Source organism: Leptinotarsa decemlineata, unplaced genomic scaffold (assembly GCF_025532065.1).
Source record: "Leptinotarsa decemlineata unplaced genomic scaffold, Ldec_3_MD MMD2_tig00026328_RagTag_RagTag, whole genome shotgun sequence".
Taxonomy (NCBI): domain Eukaryota; kingdom Metazoa; phylum Arthropoda; class Insecta; order Coleoptera; family Chrysomelidae; genus Leptinotarsa; species Leptinotarsa decemlineata.
The window spans coordinates 3,294,019-3,320,253 of NW_027412688.1; the positions used below are offsets into that span (position 1 = coordinate 3,294,019).

The following is a 26,235-nucleotide window of genomic DNA, read 5'->3' on the forward strand; positions in this document are numbered from 1 at the left end:
CTAACATAATCTTACCTAACCTGACCTAACCTCAAGTTTAAGGGACATTTCGTTGACATTCCCTGACACAAAAGTACTCTGTTCAACGTAATAATCAGTATGTTTGACATTTTTTCTAGTACGTGTTATGATAAAAAGGAAACATTTTCAATGCCTGGCAAGTCGATCCATCCCTGTATACAACCTGCATATATTACTAGAGAAATGGATTAAAGTCAACACGGAAGCCCTCGGCTTATATGTGAATTACATGAATCACAATAGGATATAATAAAGGGCTCAGCCTGATTAGATGCCTCGCTTGTGAATATATTTTTATGTTCACAGAATTGATTTTGATATTCGTAACCATATACTTAGATACAGGAAGATTAGAATTCAGTAAAAAGTGAAATAGGTTTTTTTGAATTATATGGAAGTTCAATTAGATCAGACCGTTGCTTTTTAATCTGTATAAGAACAGCTAACTCGAAGTTCAAACGGCGAATGGATCAACTCCGCAAATGATAAAGTTTCCAGTTGATGAAGTTGTTTTTGAGGGCGAAACACAAGCATTACAGGAAAATCCTCAAGGCGCTCTTGGAGCGGTGCCTGTGGAAAGTAACGTAAAATGGGGTGAATAGAAACAGTGGGGTGAATAATAAGGAAACTTCCAAAATAGTTTTATGTCACATTTCAGGGAGTAAAAGTAGTGGTAAAGAGTAAATTTCTTTTTTCAAGTTGATAACACTCTAAATTTGAAGGGAAAAATAAGTTCATGCGGTTGGCAGCATTGAGAGTCAGATTTATTGTAAGAATTACACGTTTTGTTTAAGCAGATATTTCGTCATCTTCTGAACTTTATATGTAAGTATTATATCCTATCATGTTATGTTCTTGATTTGTACTATTTCTTTGGTGTTATATACCTATAAAAAGGATAACATACTTTAAGAATGTATAAATAACCCACTTTTCTATTTTCAGAATGTTATTTAAGTTTATGTCACATATTTAGGATGTGTGGGGAGATGACTCCGGAGCCACAACTCCAACAGCCACAACTCCTGTCGCTTCTATTGACGACACTCTCAAGGAACTCCTGAAAGTTCTCAGACAACCAGAAGTAACTGCACCTCGCAAAAAACGTGTGAAAGCTTCTGTTGAGCCTGGAAAAAGTGTTTCTGTGGCAGATTTTCCAATTTCAGAAGATCCAGTTCAGGTCGAACCTACTGGTGGTACTAGTACAAGCACTGCCAATGGGGTTTCTAGTACGTCTAAAAATAAAATAACAAGCAGTTCAAAAAAACAAATATGGAAAAGTATGAAAACATAAAAATGTTAATTCCTTAGCTGAAGAAGAGTCAGAGTACTCTCTCCAAGATAGTGATGCAGAACTTATTCTATCTGACTCCGAAGAATCTGATATGGCTCAAGAACTTGACAGTGATCTCCAGGTTGATGACTTTGCAATTGTGAAAGTATATGGGAAAACTGAAGATGTGTTTCGAATGTACATTAGCAAAATCTCTCGCATTGAAGACAATAGTTATGCTGGAATTTTCTAACAACACATTTCTACCAACTGAAGACGAGTTATTTTTTCTAAAGGACGATGTAATGAAGAAACTCATGCCGCCAGTTGAAGCATCTAAGTCTTCCTCTCATATGAAAACAAGCATCAGTTTCCTTGATCTCAGTAATTTTACCATCTATTTATTAAATTGACTAGCAATGATTCATTTTGTCATTTGTAATTTAATATTTACATCACATACATTTTTGTATCAAACAAGTTCACCCCACTAAATGGGGTGAACAGAAAGAGCATGTTTTAATTTTTTAATTTTTTTTTCCATGTACTTAAACGAAAAAACAATGGTGTAGGTTTGTAGAGGACTGCAAAGCCCATAAACCAATGTAGCTTTCAATTCCTTACATCTCATAATACTTTACGATATTTACGTTCAAAGTTGAAAACTCTTTCTATCCACCCCATTTCACGGTAGTGATTCACGTTGGATTTAAATCGAGGTATACTGAGTTGAACCTTGAAACGATGAGCAGCCGCAGTTCATCGCGCATTTATGATATCTACCGCTCTTGGTGGAATCAAATGTGCCAAGTCACTTGAACACTTTCCATGAAAGTATCTATAAAAGAGAGACAAATCTCCAACCTTTCTTCGATGTTCCAGACTATCAAGGTTGCAAGTGATGTTCGCGTCTCCAATCAGGCGGATGACTCTTATCTGAATGGAATCCATCAGCTTCAGGGTATATTTGGGTGTCGGCTCTATATATGAGAAGAATATTCCAAATAGGTCTGATCTGAGCTTTATAAAGCAGAAAAAATTGCTGAGGTGTGTAGAGTTTTGTGGTTTCTGGCGACATGATTGTGCCTGGACATACTGGTGTCCATTCCAACCCCCAACAAACTTATCGTGGCAGAAAGTAAAATTATCTGACCTAACATTATCATATCTGGTAAAGAAACATTTATCTTTTTGGAAAAAACCAATGTCTGGGGTTTTGTGGGATTGAATTGAACCTGGTTACTTTCAGTCCAAACCTCATTAAGATATTGAACCTTCTGCTGCCGGTGAAGAGGGTTGGTGATAATATGGATCGCAGGTTAACACCAACGTTGATGGTGAGAGTATTCGAGGGTTATCCATCGACAGCCACTTGCAGGGAACGTTTCTTCAGGAAGCTGAGGAGCCATACACAAAAAAAATTAGACAAGCCATACCATCGAAGTTTGGCCAGCAAACCTTCATGCCTCACACATTCAAAGGCCTTAGAAATATCAAGCGCAACAGCTCTTGACTCTCCATGTTTCTCAATTGCGTATTTCCTAATATGGGTGACATACGATAGAAGGTTGCCTGTTGATCTTTATTTCCGAAAACCATATTGATGATCACTCAAGATGTTGGAGCCTTCCAAATATTTGAAGATATGATGCTTCACGGCTTTCTCCATGATTTTTGATATCACTGATAGCAAAGCGACTGGGCTATCGTTATTTTGAAAAGTTTTCTTGTCCTTTCTGGAAATAGGCTGAACGCGAGCAATCTTTCAACAAGAAGGAAAAACTCCTTTCGTGTAGAAGAGGTTGAAAAGTCTGCAAAAATCTGAAATATAATATCCACCCTGATTTGCCAGTTGTCATGAAATGGCATCCATTAAATAAATATATTCTCCATTTCGAAGAAACAGGTTATTCTCTTCATACTCATCTGAATTTGAGGAAATGGTTATTGGGCTGATCTTCAAAATATTTGTCCAGAAATATCTTGAGATAATCACAAATTGACATTTGACGTAAGGCCTATCTATCCAACGCGAAAAATAAGAGTAAACATTCCAATTTTGAAAATTTTCTCAGCTAAAAAAATTTATTTTGCTTCAGTGTGATATCAACTATTGAGTGTATTTTTAGATTGGATTTCATAAAGTTGAAGTTTCTCAAAGTGGCCTATCAAAATTATCTATTATGAAAACATACTAAGCGTCTGAATATTTTTATTATTAAGATCAATTTTTGGAATGTAGACAATTTTCTTTGAGTACAATAACCAATATTTTTAGGAAGTGTCAAATATCTAGGATGAAAGTTTCGTATAGTGTAATCAATATTTGAAAGTAGATCATCATTTTCGCATATTCCTGTAATTTTCTGTGCATTCATAGTGAAATTTGATATCCAGATTCAAAGATATTATAAATGACATGATATATTCCAACATTTTGAATGAATAAACATAACGTATGGTATACTAGCGCCGGCTCCGCACGGGTGCAATGCTGGTACTGAATATAAATTCATTAACCGAAAATTCGAAAGAGAAAAAGTGATGAAAAGATAATTTTGTTTTATGAACACGCCTTTTTTCTCCTCGGCTGGCGTCCCAGTTGGAGTATTCCAAAGTCCTTTCTTATTGTACATCTACAATATAAAACGAACCAACATACAAAATTTCAGCTTCCGAAAATAAAGCAGTACTGAGAAAGTAATAAAATTAAATTGTCTTATGTAAGCGCTCCCTTTCACCCCCACGGGGGGCGCCCTAGTCGAAATATTAAAAACCCTTTTTTACTGTGCATCTAAGACCTGAGCAGCACCTATTTTCCAAATGTTGGCTTCCTTGGACTCATCAGTACCGAGAAATAGAGATTAATGGGTGTTAAGTGAGCGATTTTTGCTGTTATAACTATACAGTGAGTTTCAAAAAGTTGGCAGCATATCGGAAACATTTTTGTTATCCATTTATCAAAAAAAATTATCCCTGATGAAAATTAGAACATCGAGGATAACTTGGAAATGGCAAGTTAGGTAGGTGTCTAAAGTGAGTGGGTCTATTCGACCCTCCACCGCAACCCATAAGAGTTTATTGTGGCTCATACCTATTCACACTCGGCCAAATAAACCCAGCTTCTTGACGAAGCCGATTAGTTTCTATGGTGAGTGGTCTTTCAGGTCAAATGGTGAGTCCGACAGTCCAAGTCTCTGCATGTGATGATTCAAATGACAGTGACCTGTAAGAAGGCCTGTAAGACATCGTAGTTCATCCCTACTGTAGTCCAACAACTGTTTGGAATCAAGCTATGAAGGGTGAATAAACGCCTTGGAGTGGGACAGTCCTGGAAGATTCCGCCAGAAGTCCATAACTATTCTTGCCATCCAGGTGTTGAGTGTTTATTTGGCAAAGCCCAAAGCGATGCCAATGACAGGTTCTGGTCCAATGAAGCCGCTTGCAAGAGAGTCAGCAGCTTTATTGCCTTCCAGGCCAGTATGGCCAGGAATCCAGACCAGAGACAATCTGTTGAGTCTTCCTATCGAGGAGAGTCTTTTTTGGCAGTTTGCTACCAATTTAGACGTTGCTCGGTGGGATCCAAGAGCTTCCAACGCCGCTTGCCTGTCCAAGAATATTTTTATTGACTCGTGAGTGAGGTTGGATTTATCCAATCTCTCCGCACACAATTCAATAGCGTGAATTTCCGCTTGAAATGCAGTCGCATGAGTTCCTAGGCAGGTAGATAACTCTGTCCTGGGTCTGCGACTGAAAACACCTGCACCAGAACCGGAAGGTGTTTTTGATCCATCTGTGAACCAACAACTATCTGCTCTTAATATTTCCTCCTCCCGCAGGATCCAGTCCTCTCTACTCGAGAATAGTACTTTATGAGGCAGTTCGTAGTTGACAGTTGAAGGCATGAAGTCAGAGGTCATTTCCAGAATGCTGTGACTTCCAGTGTGAACCAACAGTCTGTTGCACTTTGCATTGAATTGATTTGTGCAATTGGCAATGTGCACAAGTCTGTATGCAGTCCATCTAGCCTCTCTTTCCAGAAAAATGTGGAGAGATGGTAGATCTAGAAGGATATCCATGGCCGCTGACGGTGTGGTACTGATGACACCACTGATAGCCAGACAAGCCTGTCTCTGTAAGTCAGAGAGCTTCGCTCGTGCCGTTTTCTGTAAAGCCTTCGGCCACCAAGCAATTGCACCATACGTGCAATTGCTTGATTTTGATCAAGAGTAAACTACCCTTATTTTCGACATAATTGAAAGAGTTCATTCAGAAAAGTTGTTTATATTCGAAAACAATATTCAGATTTTGAATCACAGCCACCTTCGCAACAAAACAAAGAAAATGATTTTTTTTTTAAAGAGTACCTACTAGTTTCTAATATAGACCTCAGGCGCCTTCCTCATATTACTATAATGATATCGCGATGCGAAATTTAGTCCAATACATTATTGGAACTAGTGTATCGATGATTGTTGCAAATGGTCTGAATTTTTACTAGTTTTTTGGTTCAAAATTGATATTTAACTGTGGAGGGTCGAACCTAACCTAACCTCCTCTGTATGTATGTCCATAATAATTATCAGTATGATTCAATGTCAAGAGATACTTGACTAAATTAAATAATACTGAAGAATTGAGTAATACAAATCTGTAAGTATTATTAGTACTCTTTATGAGGCTGGAGCCATAAAAAATGGATTTTTTTGTTAAGTAGATGACTGTGAATTCAAATCTGAATATTGTTTTCAAATTCAAACAACTTTTTTAAATATACTTTTTCAATAATGTCGAAAATAAGGGTAGTTTACTCTTGATACAAATTTCTATTTTTTATTCTTTCCATTACACCGTTTGGAAATTTTGAATTTTGACAACTTAAATCCAGGTTTCCCACAATACACCAATTGTTATCATTGATGAAATTTTCTGACAAATGGATAATAAGAAAGTTTCAGATACTTATGGTGCAAACTTTTTGAAAGTCACTTTAGATTACTCACAAATTTCCCAAAGATTTCAGAGTGACCTGATTTGAAATTCATTCGAAATTTTCTTCATGAAACTGAATGTGGTGATAAAGTAGTAGTACTTTCAGATTAACCATTTCATAATGGGTCTCAGTTTTATTCGAAGAAACTTTTGAAATAATAACTGTAACAAATATTCCGTGTACTCTAATGAAAAACATCTATCATTCCACCTCAGAGTGATAAAAAACCCAACATGTTTCTATGAAGGCGAGTCTCCATAGCGTGCAACAACCTGAAATAATTTAATTTCTACATGATGAACTGGTAGATAGTTTGCCTCTAGTCCAAAGCACTACACAATGTCCTGATTAGAATATTGCAAGAGATTACTGACCAAATTTTCAGTCTTGGTTATACTCTGGATGAATTGTTTTGGTTTTTATAGAATATGAGATGGATTTTATGACATACAGAGTGTTTCGTTTGTTGACTATTTGATAATCTGAATTTGAAAAGAGAAATAATTTAATTTTTTGTATGGCCCTTTTTGTTGTATGCTTTTGTTGAATCAGAACCAGAAGATAAAGCTTTCTTTTCACATTGATTGTCTCCATAATGATAACTTTTTAATGATCTTGGTTATTTTTTTTTTGTAAGTGAAGTGTCTATATATCCGTCAGCAACATTGGTAGTCTCCCAGCCACCATGTCTCCTCAAATTTATTCAAGAAAATGTTTTTTCATATATGAAAATTGGCCTGTTTATCAATGAACCATGCTCCCAACTTTACAGCTCCGACTTTGTGAAAATCGTGTTGAAATCTTCTCGGTAGTGTCTGAGTTCAGCGGTTCAAATAGTACCCGCTGTGGACTTTGATTTGAAATATACAGGGTGTTCCTTAAACACATGCTAATATTCAAGGCGGTAATTCTTAGACCCATTTTGAGAAAAAAACTTCCTATGGACGTATGTCTTAAACGCCTTAACTTATGAGATAAAGGGTGGCAAATTTTTCAAAAATAATCAGTTTTTTAATAATCACAGGATAATTTTGTAGACATCTCTGGCATATTTGGTACATTTATTTCATGACTCAAGGCGCATTTTCTGATGTACACAAATTTGTATTTTTTCAAACAGTGGCATCCCTACGGGTTTCGCATTGAATATTTTTGGGGAAAAAGTACTACGCCAATGCTTTCTTTTCAAAATAAAATCATTTTTAAAATCCTCATTTGTTTTTGAGAAAATTTGATCTCCTGGTATTTCTTTGTCCGACGCATGATTTTCACTCAAAAAAATTGAAATCGACAGAAAGCAAATTAAGAAATTAGATCAATTCTAAAATGAATGAGAATCTGAAAATTGCTTCATTACGCATTACCAATTCCCTAATAATATTTGAAAACATAATCTGCAAAAAAATAAATTTTTCACAAAAACGAGTTTTATTTTATTTTGTGACAGTAAGTCTAAACGAATAGCACAAATTTGTTAATTAGGAATAATACCAAAACTGATTATAAAAATTGTTGGAAGTAGCCACCTGCACTTAGTATGCATGCTTCCGCCCTTCTACGCATGGAATTACGCACCCGTTTAAATATTCTCGGCGTATTTCGTATAGTTTCACACGAGGCAACTATTCGCTCTCTTAAATCTTCTAAAGTATTAACGGGAATTTTATACACAAGAGTTTTGAGGTGACCCCATAAAAAAAATTGTTGAGATCGGGGGATCTTGCTGGCCATTGCTGAGGTCCTCCGCGACCTATCCAACGATTAGGATAAACTGTATTTGAATGGTTTCGGACAATTACACTGAAATGAGCAGGGGCGCCATCGTGCATGTACCATATTCGATTCCTTAACGCAAGTGGCACATCTTCCAATAACCCAGGTAAGTCTTCTTCGAAAAAGTGTAAATAAGAACGACCATCAAGGCGTCCTGGTAGAAAAAATGGGCCTATTAGATGATCACCTATAGTTCCTGCCCATACATTAACCGAAAATTGGTGTTGGAAATGGGTTTCGGCTATTGCATGGGGATTTTCTTCAGCCCACACATGATTGTTATGGAAATTTTGAATAGCATTTCGAGAAAAATTTGCTTCGTCTGTGAACAAAATTTGTGTCTCAAACTGCGGATTTAGTGCAATACTTTGTAGATACCACTGACTGAAGTTAACACGCTGTGGAAAATCTCTGGAGAGTAATGCCTGCACTCTTGAAATATGGTATGGGTTTAACAAAAAATCAACCAAAATACGCCAAACAATTTGATGACAAATATCCAGAGTTCTAGCGATCTTCCTCGTACTCGTCTCAGGATGTTCCTCAATTTCTTGCAGCACCGCTTCCTCAATTTCAGGAGTTCTTACTACACGAGGTCTACCTTCCGGAGTCCATTTCTTGAAACTACCAGTTTCCCCAAGTCGACGATGAATATTTGAAAAGGTTCGGCTATCTGGTAAGGCACGATTAGGATATCTTTCCTGATAAATGCGCCTGGCTTCTGTTGCATTACCATCGGCAAGGCCATATACGTAATGCATTTGCGCCATTTTCGCATTCGTATAATTTACCATATTTACTGATATTCAGAAAAACAGCGGACTACCAAAATAACTTCAATAACACTTCAAAATCAATCAAAACGCGCTGTGACAGTTTTTAACACCAACACCTTACTTTAAACCAACATCAATATTAGCTACTGACGTTTGAACATACAGAGAATTCGTTTTTTATTGCTATGGTGGGTACGCTGTTTTTTCTGCTTTTAATCTTCAAAAGAAATCACATATCGACAAACTCCATATTTCCAAGAGGTGCAGTAAATAAATTCTGCTACACGTCATTTATTCCAGGATAACTAAATTTATGTTTTCAAAAATTATTAAGCGGTGCTGCGTTATGACGTAATTTTAATTAAGAACAGTGCATCTGACAACAAACAAATACCTTTCAGATCCTCAATTATTTTGCAACAAATCTGATCTCTTAGTTTGCTTTCAGTCGATGCACGATACCGCATCAGATTTTTAAGGAATTTATCCTTAAGTAAAGCGATTTTTAATTTTTTGAGCGAAAACCAAGCGTCGGACAAAGAAAACCCAATCGATCAAATGTGCTCAAAAATGTATGGAGATTTTAAAAATAATTTTTAATTCAAGATAAAGCAGTGGCGTAGTATTTTTTTCGCCAAAAATATACATTTCAAAACTCGTACGTACGCCACTGGCAGAGAAAATTAGGAAAATTGTACATCAGAAAATGCGCCTTGAGGCATGGAATATATGTACCAAATATGCCAAAGATGTCCACAAAATTATCTCAGTTATTATTAAAAAACTGATTATTTTTGAAAACTTTGCCACCCTGTATCTCAAAAGTTATGGCGTTTAGGACATACATCCATAGGACGTTTTTTCCTTAAAATGGTTCTATGAATTACCTCCTTGAATATTAGCATGTGTTTAAGGAACACCCTGTATATTGATGGAAGTGTTGTACTTTTTCAAGTAGAAATGAATTTTCACATAATGAATGAAAATATTTTCAGGTGCCCCTCAGGTGCTGAGGCATTCAGCTACCCCAGAAGTGGTGGTTGAGCGAGGCCAACCAGCGGACTTGAGTATGGTGGTCTGCGCTGATCCCAGACCAAGATTTGTAGCGTGGGAATGGGGTTCGCTCAGACTAGAAGCCGGTGCAGAAATGGGTGAGTCACATATGCTATAAACGATTCTGATCATCTGGAATTATTCTAGTATTCTGCTCATGCTTCAGATTATTGGAAAGTGCAATATGATAATTCTATACCTAATACTCAACTGATCACTTCTCAGTAATATACACTACCTGAACTTGTGGTAGAGATAGGAACACAGATTGTGCTTTTGAGGTGCTTTTGAGAAACCATTGCTGTTGACAAATTGTTATTGGGAGAGGTGTATGAGTTATAACCAGCTCCCCTCAAAACTACTGGAATGGCAAGAAAGTAAACAACTGTTGACCCATCTCATGGAACCTTCCCGTGGATAATAATCATCCAATATCTACATGGTACACGGTACACGCTACACGGTTGCTTCATCAATTGGACTAGTACATCAATTCATTCTTCAATGTCTTTTATATAACATTAGATCATTTCAAAACTCACTAAGTTAGCTCATTGATTCTGGTATAATACATATTACTTCTAAGAAAACGATTAATTTATGAATATATTCTCCCAGGAAAACAAGTAGTTTATAAAAAGTTTCATTATGGGCATTCTATGCCAAAACTTGATTAGATGAATACAAGACTTCCTCTTTTCCTCTCGGGAATGTATAGATGGGGTCAAAATATCACCAGTACTTCATATAACTTTTTTTCCTAAAATCCTTCGTTACCAAGTAACGGGCCCTCGAAGTTACAAAATGAAAAATGTTTTTCTTTGATAACTTTTCAAGTGAATATTCAAAATCATCCAAATTTTGGTAATTGACTAAACAAATGAATTCCTTCGATGAGCTTTCATGCAGGAGTCAGTTGTTTTGCTACAAAGTCAGGAACGGACTACCCCCGATGGTCCACACCCCAAAACTTTGAAATGACAGATATTTTTCAATATTTTTCAACAAATTAAGGTTACTTGGACAATTTTATGAATAAAAGTACTCGTGTGGAAAGTCGATCGGAGCAACGAGTCTTGATAAAAATGTAGTTTCACTCGACGACATCAAACCCGCTCGTCCACCATTATTTGAAATGAATAATTATCAAAGCAGAAATAATAATGATAACGTTAATTCAACAACATTTATCCTGAGATGTCTATCATTATTCGAAAATATTAGTTTTTAAGGAAAATGGAAATGATAGGTAAAATGTTCATAACGAATTTTTATAATGCAAACACGTTTAACTAACGAAACTCAAGAGCCTCAAGAGCAAACAGAAATGAAAAATCCGCTACAGAAACTGCTCGATATGACCACCTTCTCTCTCTATACATTTTCTTAGTCTGCGAAGACACCCTCTCTGTACTTGAAATAGCATTCCAGGGTCGTTTCGTATGGCTTCACAATGAAATGTTATTCTATTCAACAATGCATCTCTTGTATGAATAGGTGTAGCGTAAACAAGGCTTTTTAGATGCCCCCACAGAAAGAAATCCAATGGATTTAAATCCGGAGACCGCGATGGACATGAATATGGCCCACCTCTACCAATCCATCTATTGTGGAAAATATGGTTCAGATGGTCACGCACAATCAAACTAAAATGAGGAGGAGCGCCATCATGCATAAACCACATATCTCTTCGGGTTTGCAATGGAACATGTTCCAAAAGTCCATTCAAATCGTTCTGAATGAACTCCAAATAACGTTCTCCATCCAATCGGTCCTGTAGAACGAATGGTCCTATAAGATGGTTTCCTATCATACCAGCCCAAACATTCACGTTGAATTTCCGTTGGTGTTTGGTTTGCAATATCCCATGGGGATTTTCTTCGGCCCATATATGGAGATTATGAGAGTTGATAACTCCATCTCTACTGAAACCTGCTTCATCAGTGAATAAAACTCGATTAATAAAAGTCATATCCTCTCTTTGCCTATCCATGAACCATATGGCATATTCCAGTCGTGCTGGAAAATCTTGAGGTGTCATGGCATGTACCTTCTGGATGTGAAATGGGTGGAGCAGTTGTTCCCTAATTATTCTATGAATAGTGGACTTGGATGTATGGAACTGTTCTGATAGATTTCTGATGCTCATTGAAGGATCATCAGCGACGGCTTCCAAAATATTTTCCTCCAATACAACGGTACGTACAGTCCTAGGAGCGCCCTCAGCACCTCGTTTTGGCAAAACTGTACCTACAATAATATCGAAATAAAACAACGTGCTCAAATTAATTATCAATTATTACATACCTGTCTCCCTCAAGCTGCGATCGACACGCTCGAATGTTTCTCTTGACGGTACCGTTCGATTGGGAAAATGCTCGGAATACAGACGACGAGCTTCTGCAGCATTACAAAATGCTCGTCCATAAAATACATGCATATCTGCATATTCATTGAATGTAAACTGTTCGGCCATATCAAAAAAATTCAAAATATCCTATAGAATATTGACAATACAATGATAGTCATATGACAACGCACCACTCAACAAAACAAAATCGCATTCCAGTTTCTCATTTTTTATCGAAACTTTCTAAAAGGTTTTTTTGTCAACATCTGTGAAAGAAATGGAACATAATTATTCCCTGGATATTTTTCACCTGATCATGTGCAGCCGTTTTTGTAGTTCATTCGTTTGCTTTTTATTAGTATAGTAAATATTTTTTCCGATGTGCGTTTTTTCAGCTAAATTTAGATTCGTGTTAAAGAATTTCTCCCATAAAATTATAATTATCAGTGAAACTCCTCAACAGTTTAGCTGTGAAGAAGAATTTGAAACATTCGAATGTTAAGTTTCATGAGATTCAGATAACTGATCAACACGAAACGTGATTATTCCACACGTATTATGTACATACAAAATATGGAATGAATTCGATATTTCATAGTAGAGTAGCTTGTTAGTTTAAAAACACCACGAATCTACAGAAGTTGATATTTCTTTTGAAAAAATATCTGCTATCACAATTGTGACTCAAACTTCCATATAGGTACTGTACTTTTTGTTTACGACTTCATTTTAGCATACTTTGTATTATTCCTGTTATAAATGTTATCATTATTATTTCTGCTTTGATAAATAATTATTCATTTCAAATAATGGTGGACGAGCGGGTTTGATGTCGTCGAGTAGAACTACATTTTTATCAAGACTCGTTGCTCCGATCGACTTTCCACACGAGTACTTTTATTCATGAAATTGTCCAAGTAACCTTATTTTGTTGAAAAATATTGAAAAATATCTGTCATTTCAAAGTTTTGGGGTATGGACCATCGGGGGTAGTCCGTTCCTGACTTTGTAGCAAAACAACTGACTCCTGCATGAAAGCTCATCGACGGAATTCATTTGTTTAGTCAATTACCAAAATTTGGATGATTTTGAATATTCACTTGAAAAGTTATATTATCAAAGAAAAACATTTTTCATTTTGTAACTTCGAGGGCCCGTAACTTGGTTACGAAGACTTTTAGGAAAAAAAGTTATATGAAGTACTGGTGATATTTTGACCCCATCTATACATTCCCGAGAGGAAAAGAGGAAGTCCAGGGACACCCTGTATAAACACTGCTCACTCAGGGTGCTATGTTAACCAGTGACTCCGCCAAATCTCCCGACGGCGTGGTAATGGAGCTTTCTTCAGATATTTTGGCGAAGTTGCCACCAAACTTCGACCGTGATGCCGCTATGGAGAAGTACCCCGTATCGTACACGCAGAGTATGAACACCGTTTTGGTTCAGGAAATGACTCGTTTCAACGTTTTGTTAACTGCCATCAGGACCAGCTTGAAGAACGTTTAAAAAGCCATTAAACGTCAGATTGTTACGTCAGTCGATCTGGAAGAAGTTGTCACCAGTATTCTCACAGGAAAAATACCGCATATGTGGGCAAAACAATCTTATCCTTCTATGAAATCTCTGGGAAGTTATGTCAATGATTTTCTGGCTAGATTCGCTTTTTTATAAAAATGGATGGATGAAGGAGCGCCCCCCACCTTTTGGCTATCAGGATTTTTCTTCACACAAGCTTTCTTAAGAGGTGCACAACAAAATTATGCCAGAAAATATACGATTCCTATCGATCTCCTGACTTTCGATTATGAGGTTCAATCTAGATCTAAATTCACCGAACCTCCTGCAGATGGTGTCAACGTCTATGAATTGTTTTTAGACGGTGCTCGATGGAATTATGATATAATGGAGTTGGACGAATCCCTTCCGAAGGTTTTATACGATATTGTACCATATTTATGGTTAAAGCCAGTGAAGAGAGACGATCTCCTCGCGAAAAAAACGTATACGTGTCCGGTGTACAAAACGTCTGAGAGGAGAGGCGTTTCATCTACCACAGGACATTCGACGAATTTTGTAATTGCCATGACTCTGTCATCCTCCCAGCCGCAGGCACACTGGATCTTGCGAGGTGTAGCAATGCTTTGTCAGTTGTCCCAGTAATTAGGAGGGTTTGATTAACTGTACGGGTTTTTATATTCCACAGTACCAATATATTATGAATAGTAATAAAATGAATACTTAAAAGATATCACATACAGAAAATGGAGGAAAGAAATAGAACTTGCTGGACCTCTTGAATCAACAGAAATAGACATTCAAATTTCTTTCTGGATGATCAAAAAAACAATTCATTCACTTACTGTTCTCAAGTAGAGAGGACTAGATCGTCCAAAAGGAAATATTAAGAGCAGATAGATGTTGGTTCACAGATGGATCAAAAGAATGTCTGGTTCTGGTGCAGGTGTTTTCAGTCGCAGACCCAGGACAGAGATATCAACCTGCCTAGGAACTTATGCGACTATATTTCAAGCGGAAATTTACGCTATCGAATTGTGTGAGGAGAGATTGGTAGGATCCAACCTCATAGATAGATAGATAGATAGATAATATATTACCTTTTTGTGCCATTTGTACAATGTACACATAGAATAAGAAATATTGCACAGTAAATAAAAATTGTATCACGCAAATATCACAAGAAACAAAATACATTGTTACATCATATTAAAAGATTAGACTCATCAATTTTCATGTATGGTTCATATACTCATTCAGATCATAAAAACATCTATTTGAAAGAAATTTCTTCAATTCCACCTTGAACACCCGCCCATTCTGGGAATTTTTTGTAGTAAGTGTGATTGAGTTTTGATTGATATAAGTGATGATTGTTTCGTGTTCTATACTGATGTATTTGAGCATTCGATGTAAGCTTTGTTTTGTTATTATGAACGAATATAAGTATTTCAAATAGGTAAATGTAAGTGGTAGTCAGAATTTTATTTCTTTTAAAAGTTCCTCTATAAAACTCACCAAAATCTAAGTCGAATATTAATCTTATTATTCTCTTTTGTTGCCTGAAAGCACGCACCCATTCGTTGGCTTGACCCCAAGAGATAATATTGTAGCTAAGTGTAGAATACACCATGCCAAAGTAAACACTCATGAGTGAATGTCTGTCAAGAGTGTCTTTCAAGGCATGGATAGCATAAAATGATTTAGCTTGCCACAAACTGTGTTAATTTGTTCATTCCATTGAATGTTTGAATCTAAAACAGTTCCTAAAAATAGAGTTTGTTGGCTACATTTAACAGTATAACCATCAAATTCCATCACATCCATTGTGTCAACTCGTCTTTTTGTGAACTCCTTTATTTTTGTTTTCGAAATGTTCACCAATAGGTGATTAGCCGAACACCATCGGGAGAACTGTTCAATGACATTTCTGATTTTCGAAATTATTTCCTCAGGAGTGTGTCCGCTGACCACAATCGTTGTGTCATCTTTATACATGAATAGCCTTCCCTCCTTTATATAGTTGGGAAGGTCATTCACATATAGCAGAAACAACAGGCGTCCAAAAACACTCCTCTGAGGAGTTCCAAGTTCTATTTCATATTTTTCAGAGGTATAGTCATTTGTCTTTCCCTTGTAAATGACATGAGCCAGTCGTTGATATGACCACGTATTCCAAGAGAATTTAACTTGATTTTTGAAATTTCATAGTTTAGGGTGTCAAAGGCTCGGGATAAGTCAAAGAAAATTCCATATACTAACTTATTGGCATCCATTTGGTCATAAATATATTGTACGAGTTCAGTAGTGGCTGTTTCCGTACTGAGGTCTTCGCGGAAGCCATATTGGCATATTGTCAATGATTTGAATTTAGCTAAGAAGTCATTTATTCGGATACACATGCCATTTTCAAATATTTTTGAAATTGGATTCAAGATAGAGACACCCCTATAGTTTTCAATACTTTCTGGATCACCCCTCTTGAATATAGGAATGGTTTTGGAAATTTTTAGGACTGATGAAAATTTTCCACATTCTACAGAGAGGTTCAACAAATCAGCAATATAGGACGCTAGGAATTCATGGCAGTTTTTTAACAAAGACATTTGAACTTCATCTATGCTAGAGGATTTTTTATTTTTCATTTCCAAGATTATGTTTTTTATTTCTTTCTCATCAAAAGGCTGGAAAAAGAGAGAGAAAGGATTGAAGGAGGAAGTTGTGCAAATATTTTTCTCATCTGACATGTTAACAGTTCTGCCCACTAAGTTTTTTGTGAAGTATTCCGCAAATAGATTAGATATTTTGCTTCCATCAGAGATTTTTTTATCATCAATAGTCAAAGATATACTTTTTGTTGTGATATTATTTTGATGAGTTTTGATTTTTCTAATTCCCAAATTTTTTTGGTTTTATTGTCCGAATCGTTTATAATATTCCGATAGAACTCTCCTTTCTCTTTTTTTATCCTTTTATTAAGTTCATTACGAATAGATTTATACCTGATTTCTACATTCTCGTCGTGCGATAATTTTCTCATCCAGTTCAATTGCCTCAATGAATCCATATCTTCTTGAGACCGTTCACTGAGATTGAATTTCATTCGGTTCTGAATTGTACCCTTACAGGCGGGGTACTTTTTTTGGGGGTGAGATACCTCAAATCACCAATAAAAATGATTTCAGAAACTACCGAAAACCACATCTATGTCATTTGACACGGGAAGTTGTAAGGGCTCTTTATTGAATAAGTAGCTGAACACAAGTCAATAAAAATATTCTCAGATAGTCAAGCGGCGTAGGAAGCTCTTGGCTCCTACCGAGCTACGTCTGAATTGGTAGAAAATCGACAAAAACCACTGTCCTTGATAAGAAGACTTAACTGATTGTCTCTGGTATAGATTACTGGCCATACTGGCCTGGAAGGAAATGAGGCTGCTGACTCCCTTGCAAAGAAGGGTGCTGCAAGCAACTTCATCGGCCAGAACCTGTCATTGAGATCGCTTAAGGCTTTGACAAACAAAGATTGAACATCTGGATGGCAAGAAGATTTTTGTACTTCTGGCAGAATCTTCCAGGATTGGCTCACTCCAATGCGTTTATTCACCCTTTAAAGCTTGATACCAAACAGTTGTTGGACTACAGTACAGTTGACTGTCATTTTAATCATCATATGCAGACTGTCGGAAGACAGTCTGCATATGTATCTGGTATTGTACGATTTCACAGCAGTTTCAAAATTTATTTTATTACAATTTGAACTATTTTTTAATGAAATTGAAATCAAAACGGATATTTTTATGGAATTTCCAAAACAAAAAACGATCAATTATATTATTTGAAGATCAAACTTCATCCAGTTGAGTCCGTGGACTCTCAACACACTTCTTCAAGTCAATCATAACTAGTATAGTAGCCACTCTGCCTCTAATGTCAAGAACATTCGTTGTGCCAACATCTTCTTCATCCAACCATTTAGCATCATCGTCATCATTCAAACAAAGATGTTCTCAGGCAGTTCTAGCAGCAATTCTCAGAGGACGGATCTTCGCGGTGGGCAAAACTTATGTAATTGCTTGTGCTGATTAGTGGCCTCGTATGATGCAAATATATGCCACAGATGCCACATGATCGCTCAAACAAGTATGCCTTGCACTGGGGCAAAAGCTATCATACGGAACTTGATTCAAATGTGATGACGATCGGAGACCAGGAGCTAGCTGAATCAACACTGGAGCGAATTTACCTGCGGAATCATCTTTTTCTATGGGTACATAGCCGCTTGACGACTGAGTATTTAAAACAGGTGGTGGAAAAACCTTCTCTCGTTATAGTCGCCAAAGGCTAGATTGTTGCACACCACAACATGAGGCAACCTCGCATTTCACTATTTGTTGTGAATATTGTGATTCACGCACATAATTTGCTTACCAAGCCGCATCATTCTTGAATTCTTGAGCCTGTAAAGCGTTTATATTTGCGACCTGAACTGGCTAACCGTTGTGATCAATATTGACAATGTCATATTCTTCTTTCGATTCACCAATGCACAAATCAGGTTGTAGACCTTACCCGATTTTATTAACGAAGAAATAATGGGTTATCTTCATTCTTCGATGATTTCCAATCGAATCAAAAAATGGCGCAACGAGATTAGTGTTATTGGTCCTCCAGTATATGGATGACTTCATTTCCAACAGATTGAATACCACCAAAATGATTTTGTTCATGGAGACAAATTTCCCATTCATATTCCTTCCTGTTCTAGTCCTAACCAGTCGTTACTTCTGTAGAATTCACCTCGTACTTGTATATAAGTGTTCCTATCATCTCCCCAACTGACATTTCGGTATAGCCAATAATGTAAGCTAATCGACTTTCCAACTCATCATTGCGGAAAATATAAAAGTCTCCCCATCAAAACTTTGTGCTCGAGCTGATCTAATACGGGAAAATATAACTTTTCGATATAATTTTTTATCTTCTTCTAATGTGACATGTTTTACTGATTCTCGATGTGGAAACATGTTCGAGATAACTGGGAAAATGAGAATCATGTCGTCGTTAAAATGTTTATCCCGTAAGTGAACTTTTTTACGGGTTCATCGATCGATTCTTTTGCCCTATTTGAGAGGAATTGATGTGATTTTCTGTGATAACATTTGGACAGTGATGTTTCACTTGTTTTTGTGATGCTATCGAAATGACGATTTTAGTCCATCATAGACCGCAATGAATGATATCATAGAGAATTAAAATCCTCACATGGTAAAATTCTGTGAATGAAACAATTTTTATGGTTTTCCAAATTTTGATTTATTGTCCCAAAACGAAAAATTTAACAAATTACAAAAAAAAAACTTTTCATTGATACTTTTCATTGGAAATATTTGTCCTTGTGCATATGTTTCAGAACAAAATTTGAATTTTGAATATAATTTCTTATATTTTTCCGAACATGCTCGGATACCACAGGAATTCATTCGAAAAATTGTTTTTTCAAATATTAGTTCGAAATAACACACAAGCACGCAACAAAACTGAATTTCTTGATGTGATTTTTTTCTCAGGTTTGAACAGTGTATATATTGACATATTCTCACTTCCATACACCATTATGCCACAGATTTGTTTCATCCCAATTTCATTTAATTCAGTTATCCTATATACTCACCCTTAATCTACAATTTTTTTGCCCGTGCTATATAATCGATTTATTTTGAGTCAACTCAAATGCCAGATTACTCTTAATTTTGATATTCAAAACCGGTTTTCATAGGAAATTAGGGTGACAAAAATCAAGTTATCGGTGTGGATGTTTTGCTTGATTTTGTTTTCAATCTCTTGAATAATTTTACTAACAAAATCAATTGGAAAGACAACACACACTCTCTTATTGCTAGTTCCACAATTGTCGAAGTCATCAGGCCGTAGATGCTACTGGTCCCTAAAATCCTTAGTCCAGTCGGTTCCTTGGCTAAAGAGTCGGCACTGCGATTACCTTTACTCCTGTCGTACCCTTTAACCCACCTCAGGATAATGTTATCATCAACCGAGGCATTGGCTAAATCTTTGTGGCACTCTAGTACTAGCCCTGAGGTAACACGTTGTCTATTCAAGGCTAATAAGGCTTGTCTGCTATCAGTGCAGATTGTTATGGTTTTGTCAGACATTCTTTTACTGGTTTGTTCTTTTGTCGCGATTGAGAAACCAGCCATTGTAGCTCCGTGTTTGGCTCATATTTGCCCTCGTGTAAATTGAGAATATATCACCGACATATCCCCAACAAGTTGTTGGACGTAATAGTAGTGGCAGTATTCATTTCCACAATACTCCTTTACTGGAACATTCCCAATAACCTATCATGTACTTGGAAAATAGGCTTATAAGGATAATGGAAGGCGAAGTTCAACTCAGAAAATGCTTCTCTGTAACTCTTTCGCTCAACCACAAAAATACCATCGTATACGAAGCAAAACGAATAAACGATACTAATTACAACTAAATACACCCTGATACAAATATTATTCATGTTCTTTAATTTTTTAACCAGCAGCTAATTTGAAACGAGAATTCTACAGAATCAGCAAGGAAGGTTGAATAAACTCTGTTTGAACTGAGTCTTGAAGATCTAAGAACTCGTTATTTAGAAATTGTATAGAATGGTGTTATAATTTTCGCAAATTTTGTAACTATAATATCTTCCGATATAATTGGAGGGTGGAGAAAATATATCTCTGAATAATTACACGAACACCCATACAAAAAGTTATTTTTCGACGTAAATACGAAGGAGTTGATGTTGAATTCTTGGGGTTCTTGTTGAATACTTTTTGTGGACCTGCACCACTGCACCACTGGAATCAATAAAGTCGCCCCGGAGCTCCAATTAATTTTTGTTTTTGTTTCATAATTTCATGATTTGTAATACTTTTTTCTTCGAAATATTATGGGTGATCTCCAAATGGCAAAAAAAAAGTATCCATCTAAATATGCTGTTATAGATCCATATAAGAAACAGAACCCATTTGAGGAAAGGAAATTGAATGAAAAACATATGAATGAATTATTCTTATCGAGAATACGTTTTGAAGAGTATCCAGAAAATGATGATTATAACAGAAACAGATCCTATTTGATTTTATAAATTTCATTGATGAAAATCGTTGACATCAATTATATATACATACATACAAAAATATATACATCATTTCCTTTATATGACTTGTCATATTTCCCTTAATAACCAATTAGATACCATAATTCAATTTGTGGTCTATAATGTTGGTGCTTTGTTCTCAGGAATACTCAAAAGAAATAAATTAATATTTTTTTCAACTTTGAATGAAACAAATTTTCGAAAGTGTCGAGCATTTTCATAAAACTTTCTCTTCTTTTCAATATTGTACTGAGGATTTTGAAATATGTCTCTACGTTAACCCCTACGAACGATAACTCCCAAAAATTCAAAACTTTAACGAGCTAAGGATTAACTAGGTCTTACATTTCAACGTGAGATTGACAACAAACTGATGATAAAATAACCAGAGTGATCCCAATTTTCAAATTCTTCATTTTCAATGATTTCAGTACAATTAGTTGTATGATTCACTTGATGACTCACTGGGAAAAATTCTACAAATAGATTTTATTACTATTATTACGAGTTCAAATACTCGTAATTTCAGGTTCATCACATAGCCTTTGGAATTATTTGCAATATTATGTTGCAAACGATGAAATAAAAAGGCATAGCTTAGTTTCATCAATGTTCATTTTAGTATTTTTGTAATTTTTATCGACAGCTGAGTTCCTCCTTTTGTAACTGAAAAAAATTCTTGAATATTTCTGTTGAAAATCTATCTGTCTGTCTCAATCTTTATCTAAAAAAATGTAGAAATCTTACAAAAAAAAGAAGTTTTATCTATTTCATACACTACATTGTGTAGCAATCCTGTGAATGATTTCTGATTCTATTCCATAACGAATGTTCAGTATGAACAAAATACCAAAAAGTGTTTTTGCATGATTCAATGTTCATATAAAAGTAGTTGTTTCCGAAGTAATTTTTCTTTCGTGTAATCCAATGTTTATATGGAAGTAGTTGTTTCGAGCGGGCTTTTTCTTTCAATTTGTCTCTGAAAGTAACTTCTTTGCATGATCTACCCGTCTTTGTTCGTCATTTCTTTGGAATTCGGATTTTTTTTTGTATGAAGATGGAGTAGTAGAAAGCCAAAACCTTCTTTTTCAATTATTCTATTCATTTGATCATTGATAACTACCCTTATCTATAACCTAGGCTACAAATTTAACGAGACAAACAAACTTGAGATTGTCCATTTTTCATTTCGTTTTTATCAAAACCAAACCTTTTTTAGCTTATTAATCCATCTCTGCATATATCCACCTCAAAACTCTCTGATTCCTGGCTAACCGAAGAAAATTGTCGACGTCGACATGAAGAAATAATGAAATTATTCGAATTATTCGTATACGAGTCTGTTGGAATAACGATTTAATTTGTTATTCATGCAATACAGTAAAGAGATATATAAAAGCTCATAATGGATTTCCAGAGAAAATGTTTCATCGATAAATGTAGCTCCATCATTCCAAACCAATAAAACAATCGCGTCGTTCCACTTTTCAATTCAGATTTTTCTGTGCGCAATTCCCTTGACGAATTGAAAACGTACTTTTATCCTTTATGTAAATGACGTCAATCTGTCATTTAGGGTAGTTTACTTTACTTTAGCATCTATAAACACGAAACTTAATATTTTAATAATTCTGGAATCGAGAAATGAAAAATAAGTGACCAGTTGGTTTATTCTGACGGCAAAGAAACTGTGATATCTGTAAGTGATATCGTGCTCTGCTGCTCTGAATTTGAATGAAATTAAGTTGTAGCTTTCAATTTTTGACATGTTTTTGATTATCAACATGTAACAGTGCTTCAGTATTGAACAGTGTTGAACTCTTGTATCTTCATTGTTTTTATTTAATGTGGTGAAAGTTATTTTGACGAAACCAGCACCAAGTTTTTTATAAATCTTTCAGTGACATCAGCCATTAACTATTCGAAACAACTAGTTTATAGGATTTCAGACAGATCTTATGAAAAACACTAGTTTTACTACTATTCGAGGTCCGGCTATTAAATAACGAGACTGGTTGAGAAAAAAGATTTTATTGAAAACATTGATATTGAGTTCTTTATCAATCAAGCAAATTGCGGTAAACAATGGGTTTAAAGTCGAATTATTAAACAAATTAAACAAAAAAGTGGGTTCATTTTTGAGGAATCGAGATATTAAAATTACATATAGAACAAGTAATACGTTGGGAAAGCTAGTTAAAAATAATGAGGATAAAATATCCAAATTCAAGAAATCAGGAGTATATAAATTAAAGTGCGGAACGAGCCCCAAGGTATATATTGGCCAAACTGGCAGGACATTTAGGAATCGAATCATAAGAGCTATGTAAGTAAGAAAACAAATTCAACATATTCAAATCATCTTCTAGAAGAAAATCACAGCTTTAATGAAGAGTTCGAAATTTTGCACATTGAAAATAAAGGTTTGAAACTGAATCATTTGGAAGCAATGGAAATTAATAAACCTTAAAATTCAAACATTCTAATAAATGACCAACTAGATTTGAATAGATCACCATTATTGAACTTGTTTTCTTAAAAACCGAGAAAGAATTATTATTGATGTAGATGTGAGGCAATATGCTTCAGGTAATCATAATTGAGCAGATACGACATGTAGAGGTACAGGTAATTTCTTTCAGGTAGTCTCAATTATGGTTACCTGTAGTATATAAATATGAATGTAAGGATAATTTGATGTATTAATCACTTGAAAAAGCTAATGTTTAGCGAAACATGTTGTGATTTATTTTCAATAAAGTTTGTGGAGATCAAACCGTTTAGGTGTAGTTTGTGAAATTACTATGGATCTTTATCAAGTAACGGCCGAATCAATCAGAAAAAGATAGATACCTATCCCCATAGGCCTTTTGCAACAATTTATAGGACTCAGTCGGAGTGTTTTTCAATTCAACGAGAAATTTGAGATTGATACGTTGCTCCTGCTTTTCGTCACACATGGTTTTCGGCACGAGACAAAATATGTCTGATTCAAACCGCTACTGCTCAAATACTATAATAATGATAAAAACGAGTTTTGGTATATGAATAGAAAAGATTTCTATATATCCAACACACTATTCGTTTTTTTCCCACCCCTCTAGGTCGACCTCTAGGCACCCAGTCTCGTTATTTAATAGACGGACTTCGTACAACAAAATAAAATAATAAACTGAGTGAACCTATATTATTGAACACAAAACACATAGAAATAATTTCGTCTTCACGAGCCAACTTATCAAAAAATTACACTAAGTAACATGAAAAACTGTATTTCAAATCAAAGGAGTATATTGATATTTTCTTATACAAATCATATAATATATTATGATGATATATGTGATTTATTGCAGTTGGCATAAATTAAATTGTTGGGTGAATGATAAAGTAATAGTGACAAAGCTATTTTTGAGTTTGGTGACCGCGGTCTGAAGCTTTCATGTAAAAAAAAATCAAAAATCAAAAAATCTTTATTTCCGTAGACCTAGGGAAGGCATGGAGAATGTCACATAACTCAGTATGATTACAATGAGGTCACAATCATAAAACAACATAATTACAAGACATATTATATAACATTTAGACCATAAAAGGGATACAAAAATTAAAATTTGAAATTCCAAATCAGACTGAAAAAATTCATCAAGCGAATAAAATACCTTCTCACATAATAGTTTCCGAACTTTTTGTTCAAAGAGCTTTACACTATAGTCCGTTCATAATTTGTCGATAGCACAAAATAAGGGCCCAAGTCATAAAACGGTCGCGGAGGTTTATTCCTTAAATATAAAGCTTCAGTTTATATTCGAAACTTGCCTTGAAAGGGTGAAGTTGTTACGAACGAAAATAATTTTTGGTTTAGTACATTTTTTAATCGCATTTAATTTACGGCTCGTTGGTGTTTCGGCGTCTACGGCAGTAATTAACGTCTCTAATATTTATTTTGCGAATTTTGTGCAGTGCTTGAGTAACTTTGTTTCATATTCCTACAAACATATACGTACCTTTCGTTCCTGCTTGTTTTGTTTGATTGCTTGCGATGACTTCGTCATTATCATCAACATCATCAAGTTTTACACCAGTACTGTTGCGTACAGTCAGTAAGTCTGTCTATTCACCAAGAGAGAAGACTATTGTTTTGAACGTTCATGATGCTCTGGTTTCTCAGAATCCCACAAACACTGTTCAGAACATAATCAAGAGTTGTGCCAACATGACAAGCGTTGGGGAGTCAACAATATATAGGTTCCTATCAGAAAGAAAAAAAAAAGGTATAGCTAACCCAAATACAAACGAATACTTAAAGAGGGGGAGAAAACCTATTGAAATTGATGAATTTGCCAAAAATGGTATTCGAAGGAAAATTCACGAATTTTTTTACAAAAAAGAAATACCCAACTTAAACAAAATTTTACAAGAAATTAGAGACGACCCGGATTTGCCTCATGTCGGACGAACCAAATTGTGGCAAGTTTTGAAACAATTAAATTTCCGGTGGGAGAAATCAGACCGAAAATCACTTTTGATTGACCGGGAAGAGATAATATGTTGGAGAAGAAAGTATCTAAGATCTATACGAAAATTTCGGGCTGAAGGAAGGCCAATTTACTATCAGGACGAAACGTGGGTAAACGCCGGTCATACTCTCACAAAAATTTGGACAGATAAAAATATATCAAGCTCCAGGCAAGCCTTTATGGAAGGTTGGTCTACTGGTATTTCCCCACCCTCTGGTAAAGGCAGTAGATTAATAGTTTCTCACATTGGCAGTGAAAAAGGATTTGCTAAGCATGGTTTGTTGGAATTTGAATCCAAAAGCACAACAGACTATCACGAGGAGATGACAGCTGATGTTTTCGAAGAGTATTTTGAGCAGGTGATTGAACATATACCACCAAACTCAATTATAGTATTAGATAATGCACCTTATCATTCACGACTAGTTGAAAGATTTCCAAAGACTGCGTGGAAGAAACAGGATATCATTGACTGGCTGCGGAATAAGTCCCTGCCTTACGAAGATGGAATGGTTAAAGCAGAACTTTTAAAAATTGCCCGGCAACACAAATCTAAGTTCAAGAAATACGTAGTTGACAAAATGGCGGAAATACGAAACATCACAGTCGTTGGACTTCCACCCTACCACTGCGAATTAAATCCAATTGAACTCATTTGGGCACAAATGGAAAGCTATGTTGCTAGAAAAAATACGTCATATAAAATACAAGCTGTACGTGAATTGTTATATGAGTCTTTACAACATATTACAGAACAAAATTGGCGGGATGCAGTAAGACATGCAATAGAAGAAGAACAAAAA

The 26,235-nt window shown here is 35.6% G+C and overlaps 1 protein-coding gene across 3 annotated transcripts in view; it reads left to right on the forward strand.

Annotated features, from left to right (window-relative positions):
- Positions 1–26,235, forward strand: part of LOC111504686 (kin of IRRE-like protein 1) — an 833,154-nt gene that overhangs the window by 750,797 nt on the left and 56,122 nt on the right. For all 3 annotated transcript variants that reach the window (XM_074182261.1, XM_074182260.1, XM_074182262.1), the window contains exon 8: positions 9,832–9,987. In XM_074182261.1, the coding sequence (XP_074038362.1) occupies positions 9,832–9,987 (156 nt within the window). The remainder of the gene's footprint in view (positions 1–9,831; positions 9,988–26,235) is intronic.